The 20,919-nt window shown below is 46.3% G+C and overlaps 1 protein-coding gene across 2 annotated transcripts in view; it reads right to left on the bottom strand.

The window, feature by feature from the left end:
• The window catches only part of LOC106577822 (sushi, von Willebrand factor type A, EGF and pentraxin domain-containing protein 1), a 192,557-nt gene that overhangs the window by 63,322 nt on the left and 108,316 nt on the right, over positions 1 to 20,919 (bottom strand). For both annotated transcript variants that reach the window (XM_045701416.2, XM_045701415.2), the window contains exons 11-22: positions 18,175 to 18,306; positions 17,512 to 17,703; positions 14,262 to 14,383; positions 13,971 to 14,076; positions 12,894 to 13,103; positions 12,171 to 12,407; positions 11,518 to 11,679; positions 9,828 to 9,989; positions 9,264 to 9,425; positions 8,046 to 8,134; positions 1,571 to 1,667; positions 868 to 981 (exon numbers count right to left, since the gene is read on the bottom strand). In XM_045701416.2, coding sequence (XP_045557372.2) covers positions 868 to 981; positions 1,571 to 1,667; positions 8,046 to 8,134; positions 9,264 to 9,425; positions 9,828 to 9,989; positions 11,518 to 11,679; positions 12,171 to 12,407; positions 12,894 to 13,103; positions 13,971 to 14,076; positions 14,262 to 14,383; positions 17,512 to 17,703; positions 18,175 to 18,306 — 1,785 coding nt within the window. The remainder of the gene's footprint in view (positions 1 to 867; positions 982 to 1,570; positions 1,668 to 8,045; positions 8,135 to 9,263; positions 9,426 to 9,827; positions 9,990 to 11,517; positions 11,680 to 12,170; positions 12,408 to 12,893; positions 13,104 to 13,970; positions 14,077 to 14,261; positions 14,384 to 17,511; positions 17,704 to 18,174; positions 18,307 to 20,919) is intronic.

Here is a 20,919-nt window from a genome sequence, read left to right as displayed (position 1 = left end):
TGACGTGGAGGACAGTGGACAGTCATGACGTGGAGGACAGTGGACAGTCATGACATGGAGGACAGTGGACAGTCATGACATGGAGGACAGTGGACACTCATTATGTGGAGGACAGTGGACAGTCATGACGTGGAGGACAGTGGACAGTCATGACGTGGAGGACAGTGGACAGTCATTATGTGGAGGACAGTGGACAGTCATTATGTGGAGGACAGTGGACAGTCATTATGTGGAGGACAGTGGACAGTCATGATGTGGAGGACAGTGGACAGTCATTATGTGGAGGACAGTGGACAGTCATTATGTGGAGGACAGTGGACAGTCATGACATGGAGGACAGTGGACACTCATTATGTGGAGGACAGTGGACAGTCATGACGTGGAGGACAGTGGACAGTCATGACGTGGAGGACAGTGGACAGTCATGACGTGGAGGACAGTGGACAGTCATGACGTGGAGGACAGTGGACAGTCATGATGTGGAGGACAGTGGACAGTCATGACATGGAGGACAGTGGACAGTCATGACATGGAGGACAGTGGACACTCATTATGTGGAGGACAGTGGACAGTCATGACGTGGAGGACAGTGGACAGTCATGACGTGGAGGACAGTGGACAGTCATTATGTGGAGGACAGTGGACAGTCATTATGTGGAGGACAGTGGACAGTCATGACGTGGAGGACAGTGGACAGTCATGACATGGAGGACAGTGGACACTCATTATGTGGAGGACAGTGGACAGTCATGACGTGGAGGACAGTGGACAGTCATGACGTGGAGGACAGTGGACAGTCATTATGTGGAGGACAGTGGACAGTCATGATGTGGAGGACAGTGTGTAGTTGTTGTGACGTCTCCATACCTACAAAGCCAGGTCTACACTGACAGAGGAAGTCTCCCATGCCGTCCTTACAGAGACCGTCATTCTGACAGGGTGCTGAGTCACACTCATCTATGTCACTCTCACACTTAGCCCCTGAGAGAGAAACACACTGTCACAGTCATATAAGACAACTAACCAATAAGGCCCGAGGGAATGTGATATATGGACACAGCCCTTAGCCGTGGTATATTGGCCATATATCACAAACCCCTGTGGTGCCTTATTGCTATTATAAACTGGTTACCAATGTAATTAGAGCAGTAAAAATAAACGTTTGTCATACCCGAGGTATAAGGTGTGATATACCATGGCTGTCAGCCAATCAGCATTCAGTGCTCGAACCACCCAGTTTATAACTAATAATAACTTCTCATTGCTCTGATGATCATTGTTTGACTGAAAGCTTAAGTGTGTGTGTAACCGGTGTGAAATGGCTAGCTGGTTAGCGGTGTTTTAATCGGTGATGTTACTTGCTCTAAGACCTTAAAGTAGTTGTCTCCCTTGCTCTGCAAGGGCCTTGGCTTTCATGACGTCATAGGTAATGGTGCTTCGAGGGTGACTGTTGTTGATGTGTGCAGAGAGTCCCTGATTCATGCCCAGGTTGAGGCGAGGAGAGGGACGGAAGAACACTGTTACATGTGGAAGTTCTCTTTTCATTCCATTCATAACTGTTTTAGTTTACCTGTGAAACCAGGAAGACAGGTGCACACGTATCCCGCCCCCACCTCCTCACACGTGCCCCTGTTCTGACACGGATTCAGGAAACACTCATGGAACACCTGAGGAGACACAGGTACAGTCATGTGGTTGTGAGTTATGGTTATGAGTGGGATCACTTCAGGAGGAAGAGAGCATTTCATTCTCACATTCCGTACTCATCGTACTCATAAGCATTACTGATAACAACTCATCATCCCCAGTGCACTCTAGTCTAAGAGAACTTCTCTGGGGACCTTTGTTTAGTTCCCTGTAAGTTACCAGGACGTCATTGAGGACCATGTCAGGACCTTTTTGGATGTTTTAAGGACTTTAATTTTACTAGTCCTTAGGACACCACGTGATGACGTTGTTAGGATGTTCTTTGGACGCTGTGTCATGGTCCCCTGGAGGTTTAGTCTAGTTCCCAGTTTGTCCCGGGGACGTCCCGAGGACGTTTTTAGGACGTTCTTGGGACATTGTGTCATGGTCCCCTGGAGGTTTTGTCTACATCCCGGGTTGTCCCGGGATGTCCCCGAGGACGTTTTTAGCACGTTTTTGGTGTCATGGTCCCCTGAAGGTCCCCTGAACATTCTTGTGTCATGGTCCCCTGGACATTTTTGTCAGGTGATGGTCACAGGTGTCCCAAACCATTATAAGTAAAGTGATGAAATGGTATGGGTATTTTAAGGTAAGTGGTACGCTGTCCAGCTAAAATAGTATAAAAATCTTTGACATTATGATTACATTTGACATGATTACTTAGTACTGACTTTTCAATATGACCCCACCTGGGATTTCTGCTGCTGTACCATAAAGTCTGTAGCTTTCTCTGAAGTCTTCTACACATTCACAATTCAAATGTGCACTTAACAAAAGAGTGCCATCTCAAATCAATCAAATCTAATTTTATCCGTCACATGTGGTGAATACAACAGGTGTAGAAATTACTGTGAAATGCTTACTTACGATCCCAACAATGCAGTTTTAAGAAAATATTTATGAAATAAACTAAAGTAAAAAAAAGAAACACAATAAAATAACAATAATGAAGCTATATACAAGGGGATACCGGTACCGAGTCAATGTGCGGGGGTACAGGTTAGTCGAGGTAATTGAGGTAATATGTACATGTAAAGTGCATTCCATATTTACATAACTTTTCAGACCATAGGTACTGAATGTGTAGAAGACAAATTTTCTATGAGCCTCGAAATTGACCTCAGGTGCATCCTGTTTACATTGATCCTCCTTGAGATGTTTCTACAACTTGAATGGAGTCCACCTGTGGTAAATTCAATTGATTGGACATGATTTGGAAAGGCACACATCTGTCTATATAAGGCCCTACAGTTGACAGTGCATGTCAGAGCAAAATGCAAGGCATGAGGTCGAAGTAATTGTCAATAGAGCTTCGATACAGGATTGTGTTGAGGCACAGATCTGGGGAATGGTAACAAAAAAGACCCTCAGACCATGAGAAACAAGATTCCCTGGTCTGATGAAACCAAGTTTGAACACTTTGGCCTGAATGCCAAATGCCACGTCTGGAGAAAACCAAAAGACTGCCACCATGGTGGTGGCAGCATCACACTGTGGGGATTTTTTTCAGCGGCAGGGACTGGGAGAGTAGTCAGGATTGAGGGAAAGGTAAACGGAGCAAAGAACAGAGATCCTTGATGAAAACCTGCTCCTGAGCACTTGGGACCTCAGACTGGAGTGAAGGTTCACCTTCCAACAGGACAACAACCCTTAGCACACAGCCAATAAAACGGAGGAGTGGCTTCGGAACAAGTCTCTGAATTTCCTTGAGTGGCCCAGCCAGAGCCCAAACTTGAACCCGATCGAACATCTCTGGAGAGACCTGAAAATAGCTAAAAAGCGACGCTCCCCATCCAAACTGAGAGCTTGAGAGTATTTGCAGAGAAGAATGGGAGAAACTCCCAAAATACAGGTGTGCCAAGCTTGTAGCGTCAAACCCAAGAAGACTCAAGGCTGTAATCGCTGTCAAAGGTGCTTCAACAAAGTACTGAGTAAAGGATCTGAATACCTAAGTGATATTTCAGTTTTACATTTTTTATACATTTGTACAATTTCTAAAAACCTGTTTTTTCTTGGTCCTTATGGGGCATTGTGTGTAGATTGATGAGCAAAAAAAATGATTTAATACATTTTAGAATAAGGCTGTAACGTAACAAAATGTGGAAAAAGTCAAGGGGTCTGAATACTTTCTGAATGCACTGTAGATAGGGGCAAAGTGACTATGCATAGATAATAAACAGCGAGTAGCAGCAGTATAATAAAAGGGGGGTCAATGCAAATAGTCCAGGTAGCCATTTGATTAATTCCAGCAGTCTTATGGCTTGGGGGAGAAGCTGTTAAGGAGCCTTTTGGACCTCGACTTAGGGCTCCGGTACTACTTGCCGTGCGGTAGCAGAGAGAACAGTCTACGACTTGGGTGGCTGGAGTTTTTGACAATTTTTTGTATAGAGGTCCTGGATGGCAGGAAGCTTGGCCCCAGTGCCTTACGGTCAGATGCCGAGCAGTTGCCATACCAGGCGATGATACAACCAGTCAGTATACTCTCGATGGTGCAGCTGTAGAACTTTTTCAGGATCTGGGGACCCATGACAAATCTTTTCAGTCTCCTGAGGGGGAATAGTGGTTGTCATGCCCTCTTCATGACTGTCTTGGTGTGTTTGGACCATAATAGTTGGTGATGTGGACACCAAGGAACTTGAAGCTCTCAACCCGCACTGCTATTCACTCATTTATTTAATTTACTTATTTCAGCAGTTTGGGTTTTCAGTACAGTTGTCTAATGTTGGTGGGGCATATTATTCTGTTTTCATGTTACTCCCGAATTGCAGTGTATTTTAACAGAGCTGAGGTTTACTTTGAAGTGCAAAGTGTAGGAATAGGCCTACATGTCACGACACCGACGGATGGTGGCGCCCCTCCTCGACCGGGCCGAGCTCGGCGGTCGTCGTCGGCGGCCTACTAGCTGCCATCGATCCTTTTTGTTTCACTTTCTGTTGGTAGGTCTAGGTAGGCACGCACCTGTTTTGGTTTAGTTATTAGTAGGGGGGGTTATTTAGTCAAGCAAGGTATGTCTGTGTTTGTGCGTGATTATTTTCGTCAGGTTGTACGTCTGGGGAACAGGGCCTTTAGTCGTCTGAAGGTTTTGTTCACTGACGCTCCAGTGCTGGCGCATCCGGATCCCTCTTTGCCCTTCATAGTGGAGGTGGACGCGTCCGAGGCTGGGGTAGGAGCCGTGCTATCCCAGCGCTCGAGCACACCCCCAAGCTCCGCCCCTGCGCCTTCTTCTCTGGGAAGTTGAGTCCGGTGGAGCGTAACTATGATGTGGGGGACAGGGAGTTGTTGGCTGTGGTCAGAGCACTGAAGGTGTGGAGACATTGGCTTGAGGGGGCGCGTCACCCTTTTCTCATCTGGACTGACCACCGCAATCTGGAGTACATCCGGGCGGCGAGGAGACTGAACCCGCGTCAAGCCAGGTGGGCGATGTTCTTTACTAGATTTCAGTTTAACATCTCGTATATCCCAGGTTCCCGGAACACTAAGGCCGACGCACTGTCTCGTCTCCATGACGCCGAGGAACGGTCCACCGATCCCACTCCCATATACTTCCAGCCTCCTGCCTGGTGGCACCGGTGGTCTGGGAGGTGGACGCGGACATCGAGCGGGCGTTACGGACGGAGCCTACACCTCCACACTGTCCAGTGAGTCGTAAGTACTTTCCGCTCGGTGTTCGCGATCGTCTGATTCGGTGGGCGCACACGCTTCCCTCCTCGGGTCACCCAGGGGTTGAGCGGACAGTGTGTGGTCTTAGTGGTAGATACTGGTGGCCCACCTTGGTGAGGGACGTGAGGCACTATGTCTCCTCCTGTTCAGTGTGCGCTCAGAGTAAGGCTCCCAGGCACCTGCCTAGAGGGAAATTACAGCCCCTCCCGGTTCCACAGCGACCATGGTCCCACCTGGCGGTGGATTTCCTGACCGATCTTCCGCCGTCTCAGGGCAACACCACGATCCTGGTCGTTGTGGACCGTTTCTCTAAGTCCTGCCGTCTGCTTCCTTTACCCGGTCTTCCTACGGCCCTGCAGACCGCGGAAGCCTTATTCACCCACGTCTTCCGGCACTACGGGGTGCCTGAGGATATCGTCTCAGATCGAGGCCCCCAGTTCACGTCCCGAGTGTGGCGGGCGTTTATGGAGCGACTGGGGGTTTCGGTCAGTTTGACCTCAGGGTTTCACCCCGAAAGTAATGGGCAGGTAGAAAGGGTAAATCAGGAAGTGGGCAGGTTTCTGCGGTCCTACGGCCAGGACCGGCCAGGGGAGTGGGCAAGGTTCGTACCATGGGCCGAAATGGCTCAGAACTCTTTGCGCCATTCCTCTACCAACATGTCGCCGTTCCAATGTGTGTTGGGTTATCAGCCGGTCCTGGGGCCATGGCATCAGAGCCAGACGGAAGCCTCTGCGGTAAAGGAATGGGTTCAGCGCTCTAGGGAGACCTGGGACGCTGTTCAGGAATCCCTGGAACGAGCCAGGGAACGACAAAAGGTGAGCGCTGACCGGCGCCGCAGTGAGGCCCCTGTGTTTACCCCAGGGGAGAGAGTCTGCCCCTCCGCCTGCCCTGCCGGAAGCTGGGTCCGCGGTTTGTGGGGCCATTTAAAGTCCTGAGGAGAATAAACGAGGTGTGTTACAGATTACAACTTCCTTCTTATTATCGCATTAACCCCTCGTTTCATGCGTCTCTCCTCAGGCCGGTGGTAGCTGGTCCACTGCAGGAAAATTAGGTGCGGGAGGTCCCTCCACCCCCCCTGGACATCGGGGGGCCCCCAGCGTACACAGTCCGGTCCATCTTGGACTCCAGACGCCGGGCGAGGGGCCTGCAGTACCTCGTGGACTGGGAGGGGTACGGCCCGGAGGAGAGGTGCTGGGTACCGGTGGAGGACTTATTGGACCCAGCGCTCATCCTGGAGTTCCACAGCCTCCATCCAGATCGCCCTGCGCCTCGCTCTCCGGGGCGTCCTCGAGGCCGGCGTCAGCGCGCTGCGGGAGCCGCGCGTCAGGGGGGAGTACTGTCACGACACCGACGGATGGTGGCGCCCCTCCTCGAACGGGCGGCGCTCGGCGGTCGTCGTCGCCGGCCTACTAGCTGCCATCGATCCTTTTTGTTTCACTTTCTGTTGGTTAGGTCTAGGTAGGCACGCACCTGTTTTGGTTTAGTTATTAGTAGGGGGGGTTATTTAGTCTAGCAAGGTATGTCTGTGTTTGTGCGTGATTATTTTCGTCAGGTTGTACGTCTGGGGAACAGGTGTTTTTTCCCTTCTGCCTGTAGGTTTTGTGGCAGTGTGTTTTGGACTGCGTCCCTACGCTGTGTTCGGGCTGTTTATGGATATTTGTTTTACCTTGCCCTGCCCTACCTGTTTTTGGCAAGTGTTCACGGACTTGTGTCTCCTGTGCCTGACTTCAACCCTCCTGCTTCCTTGAGCATTCTGACACTACAGGTGAAATCCGTCAGGAGAGGACATGTTAAATAACATTGACTGTATGAATAAACATACACAATGTAATTATGTATGTTAAATATTTAAGTTCCAAAACACTGTTGAGGAAGAACTTGTTCCAACGATCAGACAGAGCTTGTTTTTAAGAGTTTATTCAAGCAATTGCAAGGAAGTTTACTCTCCTGAAATTTCCCGGGGAGGAACTTGAATATTTACATATCACACAGTCTTTATATACTTTATCTACACAGAGCTGTTTACCCCTCCAAGGGGGTGGCAAACTTACAAAAGAGATAAGGGGTCATTGGCTCCACTTCCTTAGAAAAATAATAAAAACAAGAACCAGTTCTAACAGCCTATGTGTCTAAGATAGGGGATGATTGATAAGACCTTTAGAGCCTAAACAGTCAAGGGAAGATTTCAGCCTGGCTGGCTGTTAGTGTCTCAGAGATAAGGAGACAGTAATAAATCACTCCTCTGTGTGGTACTGTATGTAAAGGGGTTACTGGACAGCTGTGGAAAACGATCAGTTGAATAGTGTTATTCAACTCAAGCATTTACACAGCATTAGACTTTGCTCCAACGATCCTAAAAGTACTTTTTGTGGGTGGGTGTCCCTAGCATTGCCAAAAGACAAAGAGCTGTGACTGGATCAGTGGTTCACCAATCAGGGCCTTAGCAACAGTAACAAGGGGAGATGTGTAGTATGTGTAGTGTGGGTACAAAATGTTTTGGAGGAGGAGAACATTTCTCTGCGACCATCAGGTGACGTCTCCGGGACAAACTGGGAATTAGACAAAAACCTCCAGGGGACCATGACACAATATCCTGACAACTTTAGGCGACCATTTTGTGACGTCCTAGTGACTCATTATTGTTTGCAGGGTAACCCCTTGAGGTCTCTTGAGGACATGGGTCAGTCAGTCAGTCTCACCTGGCTGCTAGCCTGGTAGTCCTGGGATATCACCACCTCTGGGGCTGATGTCACACTCTCTTCCTTGGGCAGGAAACTAGAGCCAAAACCTGACAGAGGGGAAGGAGAGAGGGAGAGAGGGAGAGGGAGAGAGGGAGAGAGGGAGAGAGGGAGTGATGGAGGGCGAGTGAGAGGGGGGAGATAGATGGAGAGAGAGAGAGACAGAGAGAGAGAGACAGAGAGAGAGAGAGAGAGATTCATTAAGCTCATATTTATTCTACAGCCACGGTTGGCTCTCATACTTATGGCCTTTATTTTGTAGGGTATTTCATTCCCCAGTAGTCACATGTCTAATACATTTCCATTCCCCAGTAGTCACATGTCCAATACATTTCCATTCCCCAGTAGTCACATGTCTAATACATTTCCATTCCCCAGTAGTCACATGTCTAATACATTTCCATTCTTTCCTGTGCCTTTATCAAAATCCCTTTTCCATTCAGTGGCCAAGTCTCAAACAATGTTGTATGTCTACAGTCTCAAATAATACCCTGTTATCAGTCTAGTGTCATTTTGACCAGAGCCATGTGTCAGTAGTCCTGTGGTGCATAGGATGGCATTACAGATGCAGACTCAGGTCAAAGGTTGGGCACTATAGGGAACAAGGGTGTCATGAATACACTATAATTCAGTTCAAACTTGATTTTCACCAGAGGAACATTTGGTTGCATATATACTGTATAAGCAGTAAGGAATATGGTGTAATTAAGTAATTAAGTAAATAAACTCAGCAAGTGTAGTGTAACAGTAGTGTGTGATGTGAAATTCAGCCAGTGTAGTGTAACAGTAGGGGGTGATGTGAAATTCAGCCAGTGTAGTGTAACAGTAGTGTGTGATGTGAAATTCAGCCAGTGTAGTGTAACAGTAGGGTGTGATGTAAAATTCAGCCAGTGTACTGTAACAGTAGTGTGTGATGTGAAATTCAGCCAGTGTAGTGTAACAGTAGGGTGTGATGTGAAATTCAGCCAGTGTAGTGTAACAGTAGGGTGTGATGTGAAATTCAGCCAGTGTAGTGTAACAGTAGGGTGTGATGTGAAATTCAGCCAGTGTAGTGTAACAGTAGGGCGTGATGTGAAATTCAGCCAGTGTAGTGTAACAGTAGTGTGTGATGTGAAATTCAGCCAGTGTAGTGTAACAGTAGGGTGTGATGTGAAATTCAGCCAGTGTAGTGAAACTCACTGGAGCAGTGTTGTATGGCAGTGGCCCCGGTGACTGTGGTGGTGCCGTAGAAAGGGCAGGCGAGGCAGTAGGAGCGGCCATGGTCGGGTTGGTAGTAGTCTCTAGGGCAGGGGTAGCAGGGGACCAACCCTGTTCGAGAGAAATGACCTGCCAGACAAGGAACTGGAGGGGAGACAGTTCGTCAGTGTCACAGATGAAAGTAAGCTCAGTAGTCATATTTTTATGCAGAGTCAGTGAGTTCAGTCTGAGTGTCAGGTCTGTGGTTTCCCCTCCCCTCTTTAATTTTATTTAACTAGGCAAGTCAGTTAAGAACAAATTCTTATTTACAATGACGGCCTACCCCAGCCAAACCGACGCTGGGGCAATTGTGCGTCGCCCTATGGGCCTCCCAATCACAGCCGGATGTGATTCAGCCTGGATTCGAACCAGGGACTGTAGTGACGCCTCTTACACTGAGATGCAGTGCCTTAGACCGCTGCGCCACTCGGGAGCCTCTTCACAGGGTCAGTGGCGAGTTGAGAGTCTGAGTACTGTATAGTTTCTGTCTCTCTCTCTCTAACTCACCTCCACACTCAGACATCTCCCTTGCCCCGCTGGTGACGGTGGAGGTCTCATCCGGACAGACCAGACACTCTCTGGATCCAAACCCAGGCTGGTAGTGCCCCAGTGGGCACGACTCACACGTCTCCAGCCCATTCACAGAGTAACCTCCAGGCCTGCACTGCTCTGAAAACACACACAGAAACACATACACTATAAACATATCACAGTAAAGAGGTCATTATGTTCATAGCCTTCAGGATATTGTAGAGATGGTGCCACCTGCTCATGATGAATAGAGTTGATGATACAGTATTTTAGGACCCATTTTTCCTGGTCAGTTCTGACTAGGTACTGGGACCCAGTGTTTTTTTCCTAGTCAGATCACTTGGTCAGAAAAACTCCAGGCCCTATGTACAGTATAACCAATGTATGAGGACATTGTACGTCTTTTACCTCTGGAGGGTTACAGCATTTACCTCTGGAGGGTTACAGCATTTACATCTGGAGGATTACAGTGTTTTACCTCTGGATGGTTACAGTGTTTTACCTCTGCAGGGTTACAGCATTTACCTCTGCAGGGTTACAGTGCTTTACCTCTGGAGGGTTACAGTGTTTTTCCTCTGCAGGGTTACAGTGCTTTACCTCTGGATGGTTACAGTGTTTACATCTGGAGGGTTACAGTGTTTTACCTCTGGATGGTTACAGTGTTTTACCTCTGCAGGGTTACATAATTTACCTCTGCAGGGTTACAGTGCTTTACCTCTGGAGGGTTACAGTGTTTTTCCTCTGGAGGGTTACAGTGTTTTATCACTGGAGGGTTACATTGTTTTACCTCTGGAGGGTTACATTGTTTTACTTATGGAGGGTTACAGTGTTTTACCTCTGGAGCGTAACAGCGTTTTACCTCTGGAGAGTTACAGTGTTTTACCTCTGGAGGATAACAGTATTTACCTCTGGAGAGTTACAGTGTTTTACCTCTGGAGGATAACAGTATTTACCTCTGGAGGGTTACAGCGTTTACCTCTGGAGGGTTACAGCATTTACCTCTGGAGGGTTACAGCATTTACCTCTGGAGGGTTACAGCATTTACGTCTCGATGGTTACAGCATTTACGTCTCGATGGTTACAGCATTTACCTCTGGAGGGTTACAGTGTTTTACCTCTGGATGGTTACAATGTTTTAACTCTGCAGGGTTACATCATTTACCTCTGGAGGGTTACAGTGTTTTACCTCTGGAGAGTAACAGTGTTTTACCTCTGGAGGGTTACAGTGTTTTTCCTCTGGAGGGTTACAGTGTTTTACCTCTGCAGGGTTACAGTGTTTTACCTCTGGAGAGTAACAGTGTTTTACCTCTGGAGGGTTACAGTGTTTTACCTCTGGAGAGTAACAGTGTTTTACCTCTGGAGAGTAACAGTGTTTTACCTCTGGAGGGTTACAGTGTTTTACCTCTGGAGGGTTACAGTGTTTTACCTCTGGAGTGTAACAGTGTTTTACCTATGCGGGGTTACAGTGTTTTACCTCTGGAGGGTTACAGTGTTTTACCTATGCGGGGTTACAGTGTTTTACCTCTGGAGGGTTACAGTGTTTTACCTCTGCAGGGTTACAGTGTTTTACCTCTGCAGGGTTACAGTATTTTACCTCTGGAGAGTAACAGTGTTTTACCTCTGGAGAGTAACAGTGTTTTACCTCTGCAGGGTTACAGTGTTTTACCTTTGCACTGGTCCTGGCTGCGTGCGTGGAGGTAGGCTGTGGATGATCCATCAGGACAGGTCTTACACTCCATCTGACCCTCCTGTTCCTGGAAGGACCCCAGCCAGCAGCTCTCACACTCTGCATACTCCAGGGAGTAGTAGGTTCCCACCGGACACTGGACTGGAACACACAGAATACATAACCACATCTAATTATATACATTACCACACATAGCCAGACATATTTACACATTACCACACATAGCCAGACATATTTACACATTACAACACATAGCCAGACATATTTACACATTGCCACACATAGCCAGACATATTTACACATTACAACACATAGCCAGACATATTTACACATTACCACACATAGCCAGAATATTTACATATTTCCACACATAGCCAGACATATTTACACATTACAACACATAACTAGAGAGTAGTAGATTCCCACCAGACACTGGACTGAGGCACACAGCAACCCATATGGACACTCATTCATTAATTAATTCCTCCATCAAACCATTAATTAATTCATCCATCAAATCATTAATTCATTAATTCATTCCTTCATTAATACTGTATGTGGACACTGTGAACCTGGAGACCACGCTAAAGATATATACTGTTACTGTGTGTATCTCAGGGCCCACTACTCACCACACATCCTCCCATTAAGTACAGACCCAGGTCGGCAGAACAGAGAGGCCCTCTTGCTCTCCAGGGACTTGGGGTCAGCCACCACAATCATCTCCGAAGACACGTGATATGACGACAGAGGCTGCTTGGCCAGCGTCCGCTTCAGCCGATTGGTCAGCTGCTCCAGGGTCCGCAACAGGCGCTTCTGATTGGCTACCTCCACCGAGTCATTCCTGGACGAGGGCAACGGGATGCTTGCTGGGAGAATGGGCACAGCTCAAAGGACGGGACTCGAACGACAACAACAACAACTAACACTCAATTCTAAATCCGTCCCTACTCCCCTCTAGGCCAGGGCTATTCAATGGCTATGCAATTCCAACCCTCTAAGGCCAAATTATATGGTACTTAATAAATTATCAATTAACGTAATTGATTGTCCAAAGACTTCACTCCCAGACTCACATAATGAATATAATTATCAATCAATCAATCAATCAATCAATCAATCATCGTCTACCCTGGTCTGAAACAACTTTATTAGGTAGCCAAGTGCTTCCCAATGGGCAGTAAAGTGTTCGTCCATCAGGCATTATGTGAGCACATCCAAAGAAACTTGCCAGGTGCTCGTTTGATGGAACAGATCAAAATAAACAAAATATACCGGCATACTGTCATATGCTTAGTAACATGAACATGAGTGTGTTAACACGGGTATGATGACAGTCCCTCCCTCATAGCTACCTGTGATGTTGAAGAAGATCTGTATCTTTTGGTCTCTGGTGGGGCCGGTGATCTTACGGTGCCTCTTGGCGCGGTAATGGGAGGTTCCCGTCCTGCCGGGAGCGTCCTGCTGCATAGGAGTTCTCTGGCTGTCCGTGGCAAAGCCTGTATCGAAGTAGGCATAGTCCTGACCACTCTGGGGTCCCCAGTTACTGCCCCATCCTCCTGGACCTGGGAGAGGGGAGGCAGAGGGGAGGCAGAGGGGAGGTAGAGGGGGGAGGGGGAGGAGGGGGAGGCAGAGGGGAGGCAGAGGGGAGGGGGGGCAGAGGGGAGGGAGAGGGGAGGCAGAGGGGAGGGAGAGGGAGGAAGAGGGAAGGGAGGGAGAGGGAGGAAGAGGGAAGGGAGGGAGGGAAAGAGGGGGAGGTGCAGGGAGAGGGGAGACAGAGGGGAAGAAGAGGGGAGGGAGGGGGGGAGGGGGGGGCAGAGGGGAGGGGGGGGGGCAGAGGGGAGAGGAGAGGGAGAGGAGCGAGGGAAAGGGGAGGCAGAGTGGAGGCAGAGGGGAGGGAGAGGGGAGGCAGAGGGGAGAGGAGAGGGAGAGGGGAGAGGGAGAGGGGAGAGGGAGAGGGGAGGCAGAGTGGAGGCAGAGGGGAGGGAGAGGGAGAGGGGAGAGGGAGAGGGGAGGCAGAGTGGAGGCAGAGGGGAGGGAGAGGGAGGAAGAGGGAAGGGAGGGAGGGAGAGGGAGGAAGAGGGAAGGGAGGGAGGGAAAGAGAGGGAGGTGCAGGGAGAGGGGAGACAGAGGGGAAGAAGAGGGGAGGGAGGGGGAGGGACAGAGAGGGAGGGGTAGGGAGCGGGGGAGGGCAAGGGGAGGTAGGGAGGGGGGAGAGAGAGAGAGGGGAAGGGGGGAAGGAAGGGGGGGGGGGGTTATAGGGCAAATACATTCATGTCGAGGCTCTACTGCTTGTACAATACAATCTTATAGTTGGGGAAAGGAGTTTTTACAGGCAACATGTCTGGGCTGTTTGTACAACCTATAACAAGGTCATATGATCACATGGTCAGGGAAAACTCCTGGCCCAATAGTAATTGAAAAGGTCTTACCGATGGCGAATCCATTCTCATAGTCGTAGTTGTACTCCAGACAGTGGCCCTGTGACATCACATCTAACTTGCAGGCAACATCATCGTTACTGCAGATGGTCGGGAGCTATGGATACAATTGAGAGAGAAAGGAAACGTATAGTGTGTGTGTGTGTGTGTGTGTGTGTGTGTGTGTGTGTGTGTGTGTGTGTGTGTGTGTGTGTGTGTGTGTGTGTGTGTGTGTGTGTGTGTGTGTGTGTGTGTGTGTGTGTGTGTGTGTGTGTGTGTGTGCGTGTACCCCTGTGTTCTCACCATGTCTCCTAGTTTAGTGCTGAACTCCCCAGTGAAGGACTTGACCAGGTCCAGGTCATCACAGCGAGAGGCTTTGAACAGCATCTCAAAGGGCTTAAACCCATGGTTGGCAATACGGTTCACTGAGATAGAGGGACAGGACACACACCGACACAGACATGCAAACACACACACACAGACACACATATTACTTCATTTCAATAATGAAAAGCCTGCATGTACAGCTACTGAAACTGTAACATAAGAGGTGGAAAGAGAGGATGCGACTTCATATGACTTCTGTTTTTTATCACTGGTACTATTTTCACAATCATGTGATGAATTTTCAAACCTCTTTGTACAAAACTCCAAACTGGTAACACTTGTAAACCAGCCAGTCTTACATTTAAAACCTTTTATTGTGCGTTGCTTTTGTCTGACGACATCTTAATCCCAAATAAAAGTTGACTGTGAAATTTAATGAGTACATTGGTTTAATCATCAAAACACAATATAATCACATCTTCCATATTAAGTCATTTTAACAACCAGATAATCCAATAGCAAATTTAAGAAACATGATTCAAAATTGCCCTTTGAATGTAGTTTGCAACAGTACTGTAAATTACAATACATTACACTGTTTTCACATTAGGCAATACACTTGCACTACCCATTAAAATGGATCAATTTATAGGTGTGATCATTGAACACATCTTTCACAGTGTAATAAAATGAACGAAATGAAAGAAACAATGTTTAGCAGCCACTTGTTTGCATTAAGTCTGTCTTAAGCAGTTGGCCATATGTTCTCATCGAAATCGCAGTAAATGTCCTCATTGGTCATACTTTAGGTTCTCATTGACATCACAGTAAATGTCCTCATTGTTCATGCACCTGGGGATAAACCTTTTGGCACGGCGAATCCAAGCCTGACATACTGTAGGTATGACGTCATTGCATATCTCATCCATGGCCTTAAGTAGGGTGATACGCTCATGGGGATGGCAATCATACATCTTCCAGCTTTATTATAATCGTGTATTGTGTTTTACAGTATTATATTGCACTTGTGTTTTGTAGTTGTCCTGTACGTGGCTCAGTTCATAAGAGCATGGCATGTTTCCTTCATAGGGGATGCATTTATTTCTTGTTTTGGACTTTCTGGATTATTTGTTATTGGTATTGTATTGATATTGTACTACTGCACTGTAGGAGCTAGAAACACAAGCATTTCACTACACCTGCTGTAACATCTGCTAATCTCTGTACACGACCAATAAACGTTGATATAAATGTGTTTATTACATACAGTACATCGCTCATCTTGTCAATATCAGATGTTTTTTAAACTTACTGTGAAGTAAAATCATAATACTCATCATCATAGTAGTACATTTGAGTATTATATCATATACTGAACAAAAATATAAACGCAACATGCAACGATTTCAAACATTTCACTGTTACAGTTCATATGAAGAAATCAGTCAATTGAAATAAATAAATTAGGCCCTACTCTATGGATTTCACCTGACTGGGAATACCGATATGCATTTGTTGGTCATAGATATGTGGATCAGAAAACCAGTCAGTATCTGGTGTGACCACCATTTGCCCAATGCAGTGTGTCACATCTCCTTTGCATAGCGTTGATCAGGTTGTTGATTGTGGCCTGTGGAATGTTGTCCCACTCCTTTTCAATGGCTGTGCGAAGTTGCTGGATATTGGCGTCTACTGGAACACGTTGTCGTACACGTCGATCCAGAGCATCCCAAACATGCTCAATGGGTGACATTTCTGATGAGTATGCAGGCCATGGAATTCCAGCTTCCAGGAATTGTGCACAGATCCTTGTGACATGGGGCTGTGCATTATCATGCTGAAACATGAGGTGATGGCGGCGGATGAATGGCACGACAATGGGCCTCAGGAACTCATTAAGACATATCCGTCTCTTCAAATTGCCATCGATAAAATGCAATTGTGTTCGTTGTCCATAGCTTATACCTGCCCATACCATAACCCCACCGCCACCATGGGGCACTCTGTTCACAATGTTAACATTAGCAAACCACTTGCCCACACAAGGCCATTTTAGAGTGGCCTTTTATTGCCCCCAGCACAAGGTGCACCTGTGTAATGATCATGCTGTTTAATCAGTTTATTGATATGCCACACCTGTCAGGTGGATTATGAATTATCTAGGCAAATGAGAAATGCTCACTAAAAGGGATGTAAACAAATTTATGCGCAACATTTTAGAGAAATAAGCTTTTAGTGAGTATGGAACATTTCTGGGATCTTTTATTTCAGCACATATACATTATATTTTGTTCAGTATACTTTTATGTTTCTACTTTACAGATACATTTTCATTATTTAGTTTTCAAAATATGTAGTAGTTAAACCAGTTCACATGTAAAATCTATAGGTTTAGCAAACGTTTAACGTGATCATCAATTAAAAGCAGTCGGGTTAAGTAATAGTAAAATGTATTTTAATCCTTGATACCCATGTATCAATCTAAGTAAGGTAATAAAAAAATCCCCATCAAATGGGACTCGTCTGAAGTCGGTGACGCTGATGTGCCAACTTCTGTCTGTAGCATCCAAACCGTTTGAGCTACAAACTAATATGAAGAGGGGTGACTCTCACAAACCCGCTGGTGTTTTGCATTTTGTTCTACGACCCCCACAAGTGTCACGGGACTCGTCTGAAGGTAACCCATACAAACTAATGGTATTATGGAGGTGCTTTGTCCCATATTTCCTGAGCTTTCTTATAGCCCCTAGATATAGGACAGACACTTCAAATACTCATTCCTTATGATACATTTTTTGACTGTCTTTTTTGCCATTCGTGAATGTGCTGTTCAATGCATTTCTATGGGCTATAGTAAAGGCCAAATTCAATATTTTATCAAATCATTTGAATGTATATATTTTTTATACCTAAAGGGTTCCTAAAATTCAAAATCAAATTGCTAAATGATCCATGGTATGACCATCTTAAAACAATTCCATATGTTAGCTTAGTCAATTGAAAATGTGCTTAGAGTTTTGAAACAACTGCCTTTTTGATTATCTGCCTTGAGTTTCACATACTTGTGAAAATTGCACCAAAGTGATGAAAAGAAACTCTCAAAGAAAATGTACTACAGGTATGTGTCCCAAATGGCACCCATACCCAAAGACCAGGGTTCAAAGTAGTGCACTATATATTGAATAGGGTTCCATTTGGGATGTAACCTATGACTAAGGTCACTCACAGGAGCAGTCGGGTCTGTCGGGCGAGTGTGGTGGCTCCCACACTCCGTTGTTGGCACAGAAGTAGCTGTGGACGGCCTGCTGTGTGAAGCTGTATCCGTCTTTACAGTACAGAGTACAGTTTACTCCGTCCTCCTCTTCTGAACAGGAGAACTCCCCATTCACTGGGACGAAGGGCTGCTCACATGTAGAGCCTGGGATATAATAGAGACACACAGAGCTTCATGGGTAATGTAGTTATGGGGCTGGCTGAATTATATTAAATAAAATACATATTGTACTTATTTTGTGTGCACCCAGTCTTTACATTGATAGGTAATGTAGTACAATATGGAGGAAGGAAAGAAAGTGGATAGCAAATGTGAAGTAGAGTACCAAACAATTGATTTGAGATTTCATCCTATTCCAAAATAGTGAAGCTCTGCTTAAACCAAATAAAAAAATATTAAATATCACATAAATACATGAACATTAAAACAAATCCTTTAGTTGAATAAAGATCTAAGTGCCTGTAGTGTTTAGGCCTACCTTGTAAAGCCACAACACTGTAAAGATATAGATGTACAGAATAAACTAGTAAACTCTAGAATACTCTGGTCAACTCTAGTATATTCTGGTCATCTCTAGTATACTCTAGTAAACTCTAGTAAACTCTTTCCTTTTACCTTGTACAGTGATGGTGAGGTGGCAGGTGCGGTTGTTGCCTGCCTGATCCGTAGCTGTGTAGCTCACCACCGTCTCTCCGACAGGGAATAGAGAGCCTGGTGTGTGTGTGGTGGACACACTCAGACGCCCACCTGAGAATGGTACACAACACACAAAAACAAGAACTAACACTTATGTATGATCTTGCAGACCGTCTCTGGGACATTAAAGCAAAGACAAACTATGTACTTTGGCTTTCATATCATTTGTTGGATCATGGGTTTAAATCCTTGGTTTAACCCTTGAAAGTCAAATGTCTTGTCATTGTCACTGCTGCTCCCGAGTGGCGCAGCGGTCTAAGGCACTGCATCTCAGTGCTAGAGGCGTCACTACAGACCTTGGTTCGATTCCAGGCTGTATCACGACCGGCCGTGATTGGGAGTCCCATAGGGCGGTGCACAATTGGACCAGCGCCGTCCGGGTTAGAGTTTGGCCGGGGTAGGCCGTCATTGTAAATAAGAATTTGTTCTCAACTGACTTGCCAAGTTAAATAAAGGTTAAATAAAAATAAAATACAAAATAAGTCATGTTTGAAAGACACAATAGATAAAGTACAGTATCATTAATAGCCCTGCAGAGAGCAGTGTTGGGTCAGTTACCATAGATGGCAGAATGAGTCACTCTAGTCCTGGTTAACCATAAAAGTTATATAAAGGCAGGGCATGTTGACACATGTTGAAACGGCTGGTCTCTTCCTCAGAGCATCACATGGCACTAGAATAAATAGTTATCATCATCATCATCTGGGCAGACTGGGGGTAATTACTACCGTCTGGATAAATTCATGGATGGAGAGACTGATGAAGGGATGAATTGATGGATTAGAGAGAGAAAGAGAGAGAGAAAAAGAAAGATGCTGTCCTAGGCACAGCACACACACACACACACACACACACACACACACACACACACACACACAGAGACACACCACACACACACGCACACACAAAGACCCAGCCGTCCCCCCTCTACAGGGGAAGCCTTGTACTACAGTAGTTCACCTGTTCACCTAGTCAAGGGCTTGATGATTAGTTGTCAAGTTGAATCAGGTGTGCGAGCTCTGGAATAGATCAAATACATGGAACGGCTGGGGGGCCCCGAGGAGAGGTTGGAGAACCACTGGTCTAACACAGATACAGTAGAGTAGAGTAGAACCACAGGTCTAGACACAGACATAGTAGAGTAGAGTAGAACCACTGGTCTAACACAGATACAGTAGAGTAGAGTAGAACCACAGGTCTAGACACAGACATAGTAGAGTAGAGTAGAACCACTGGTCTAACACAGATACAGTAGAGTAGAGTAGAACCACTGGTCTAACACAGATACAGTAGAGTAGAGTAGAACCACAGGTCTAGACACAGACATAGTAGAGTAGAGTAGAACCACTGGTCTAACACAGATACAGTAGAGTAGAGTAGAACCACTGGTCTAACACAGATACAGTAGAGTAGAGTAGAACCACTGGACTAACACAGACACAGTAGAGTAGAGTAGAACCACTGGACTAACACAGACACAGTAGAGTAGAGTAGAACCACAGGTCTAGACACAGACACAGTAGAGTAGAGTAGAACCACTGGTCTAACACAGACACAGTAGAGTAGAGTAGAACCACTGGTCTAACACAGACACAGTAGAGTAGAGTAGAACCACAGGTCTAGACACAGACACAGTAGAGTAGAGTAGAGTAGAACCACTGGTCTACCACAGATACAGTAGAGTAGAGTAGAACCACTGGTCTAGACACAGATACAGTAGAGTAGAGTAGAACCACTGGTCTAACACAGATACAGTAGAGTAGAGTAGAACCACTGGTCTAACACAGATACAGTAGAGTAGAGTAGAACCACTGGTCTAACACAGATACAGTAGAGTAGAGTAAAACCACTGGTCTAACACAGATACAGTAGAGTAGAGTAGAGTAGAACCACTGGACTAACACAGACATAGTAGAGTAGAGTAGAACCACTGGTCTAGACACAGACACAGTAGAGTAGAGTAGAACCACTGGTCTAACACAGATACAGTAGAGTAGAGTAGAACCACTGGTCTAGACACAGATACAGTAGAGTAGAGTAGAACCATAGGTCTAGACACAGACACAGTAGAGTAGAGTAGAACCACTGGTCTAGACACAGACACAGTAGAGTAGAGTAGAACCACTGGTCTAGACACAGACACAGTAGAGTAGAGTAGAACCACTGGTCTAACACAGATACAGTAGAGTAGAGTAGAACCACATGTCTAACACATACACAGTAGAGTAGAGTAGAACCACTGGTCTAACACAGATACAGTGGAGTAGAGTAGAACCACTGGTCTAAACACAGACACAGTGGAGTAGAGTAGAGTAGAGTAGAGTAGAGTAGAGTAGAGTAGAGTAGAGTAGAGTAGAGTAGAGTAGAGCCACTGGTCTAACACAGACACAGTGGAGTAGAGTAGAGTAGAGTAGAGTAGAGTAGAGTAGAGTAGAGCCACTGGTCTAGACACAGACACAGTGGAGTAGAGTAGAGTAGAGTAGAGTAGAGTAGAGTAGAGTAGAGTAGAGTAGCCACTGGTCTAACACAGACACAGTAGGAGTAGAGTAGAGTAGAGTAGAGTAGAGTAGAGCTGGTCTAGACACAGACACAGTGGAGTAGAGTAGAGTAGAGTAGAGTAGAGTAGAGTAGAGTAGAGTAGAGTAGAGTAGAGTAGAGTAGAGT

This window comes from Salmo salar, chromosome 18 (genome assembly GCF_965601325.2).
Source record: "Salmo salar chromosome 18, fSalSal1, whole genome shotgun sequence".
Lineage (NCBI taxonomy): Eukaryota > Metazoa > Chordata > Actinopteri > Salmoniformes > Salmonidae > Salmo > Salmo salar.
Note: the sequence above shows the minus strand (reverse complement) of the source record. Positions and strands in the feature narration are given on the sequence as shown.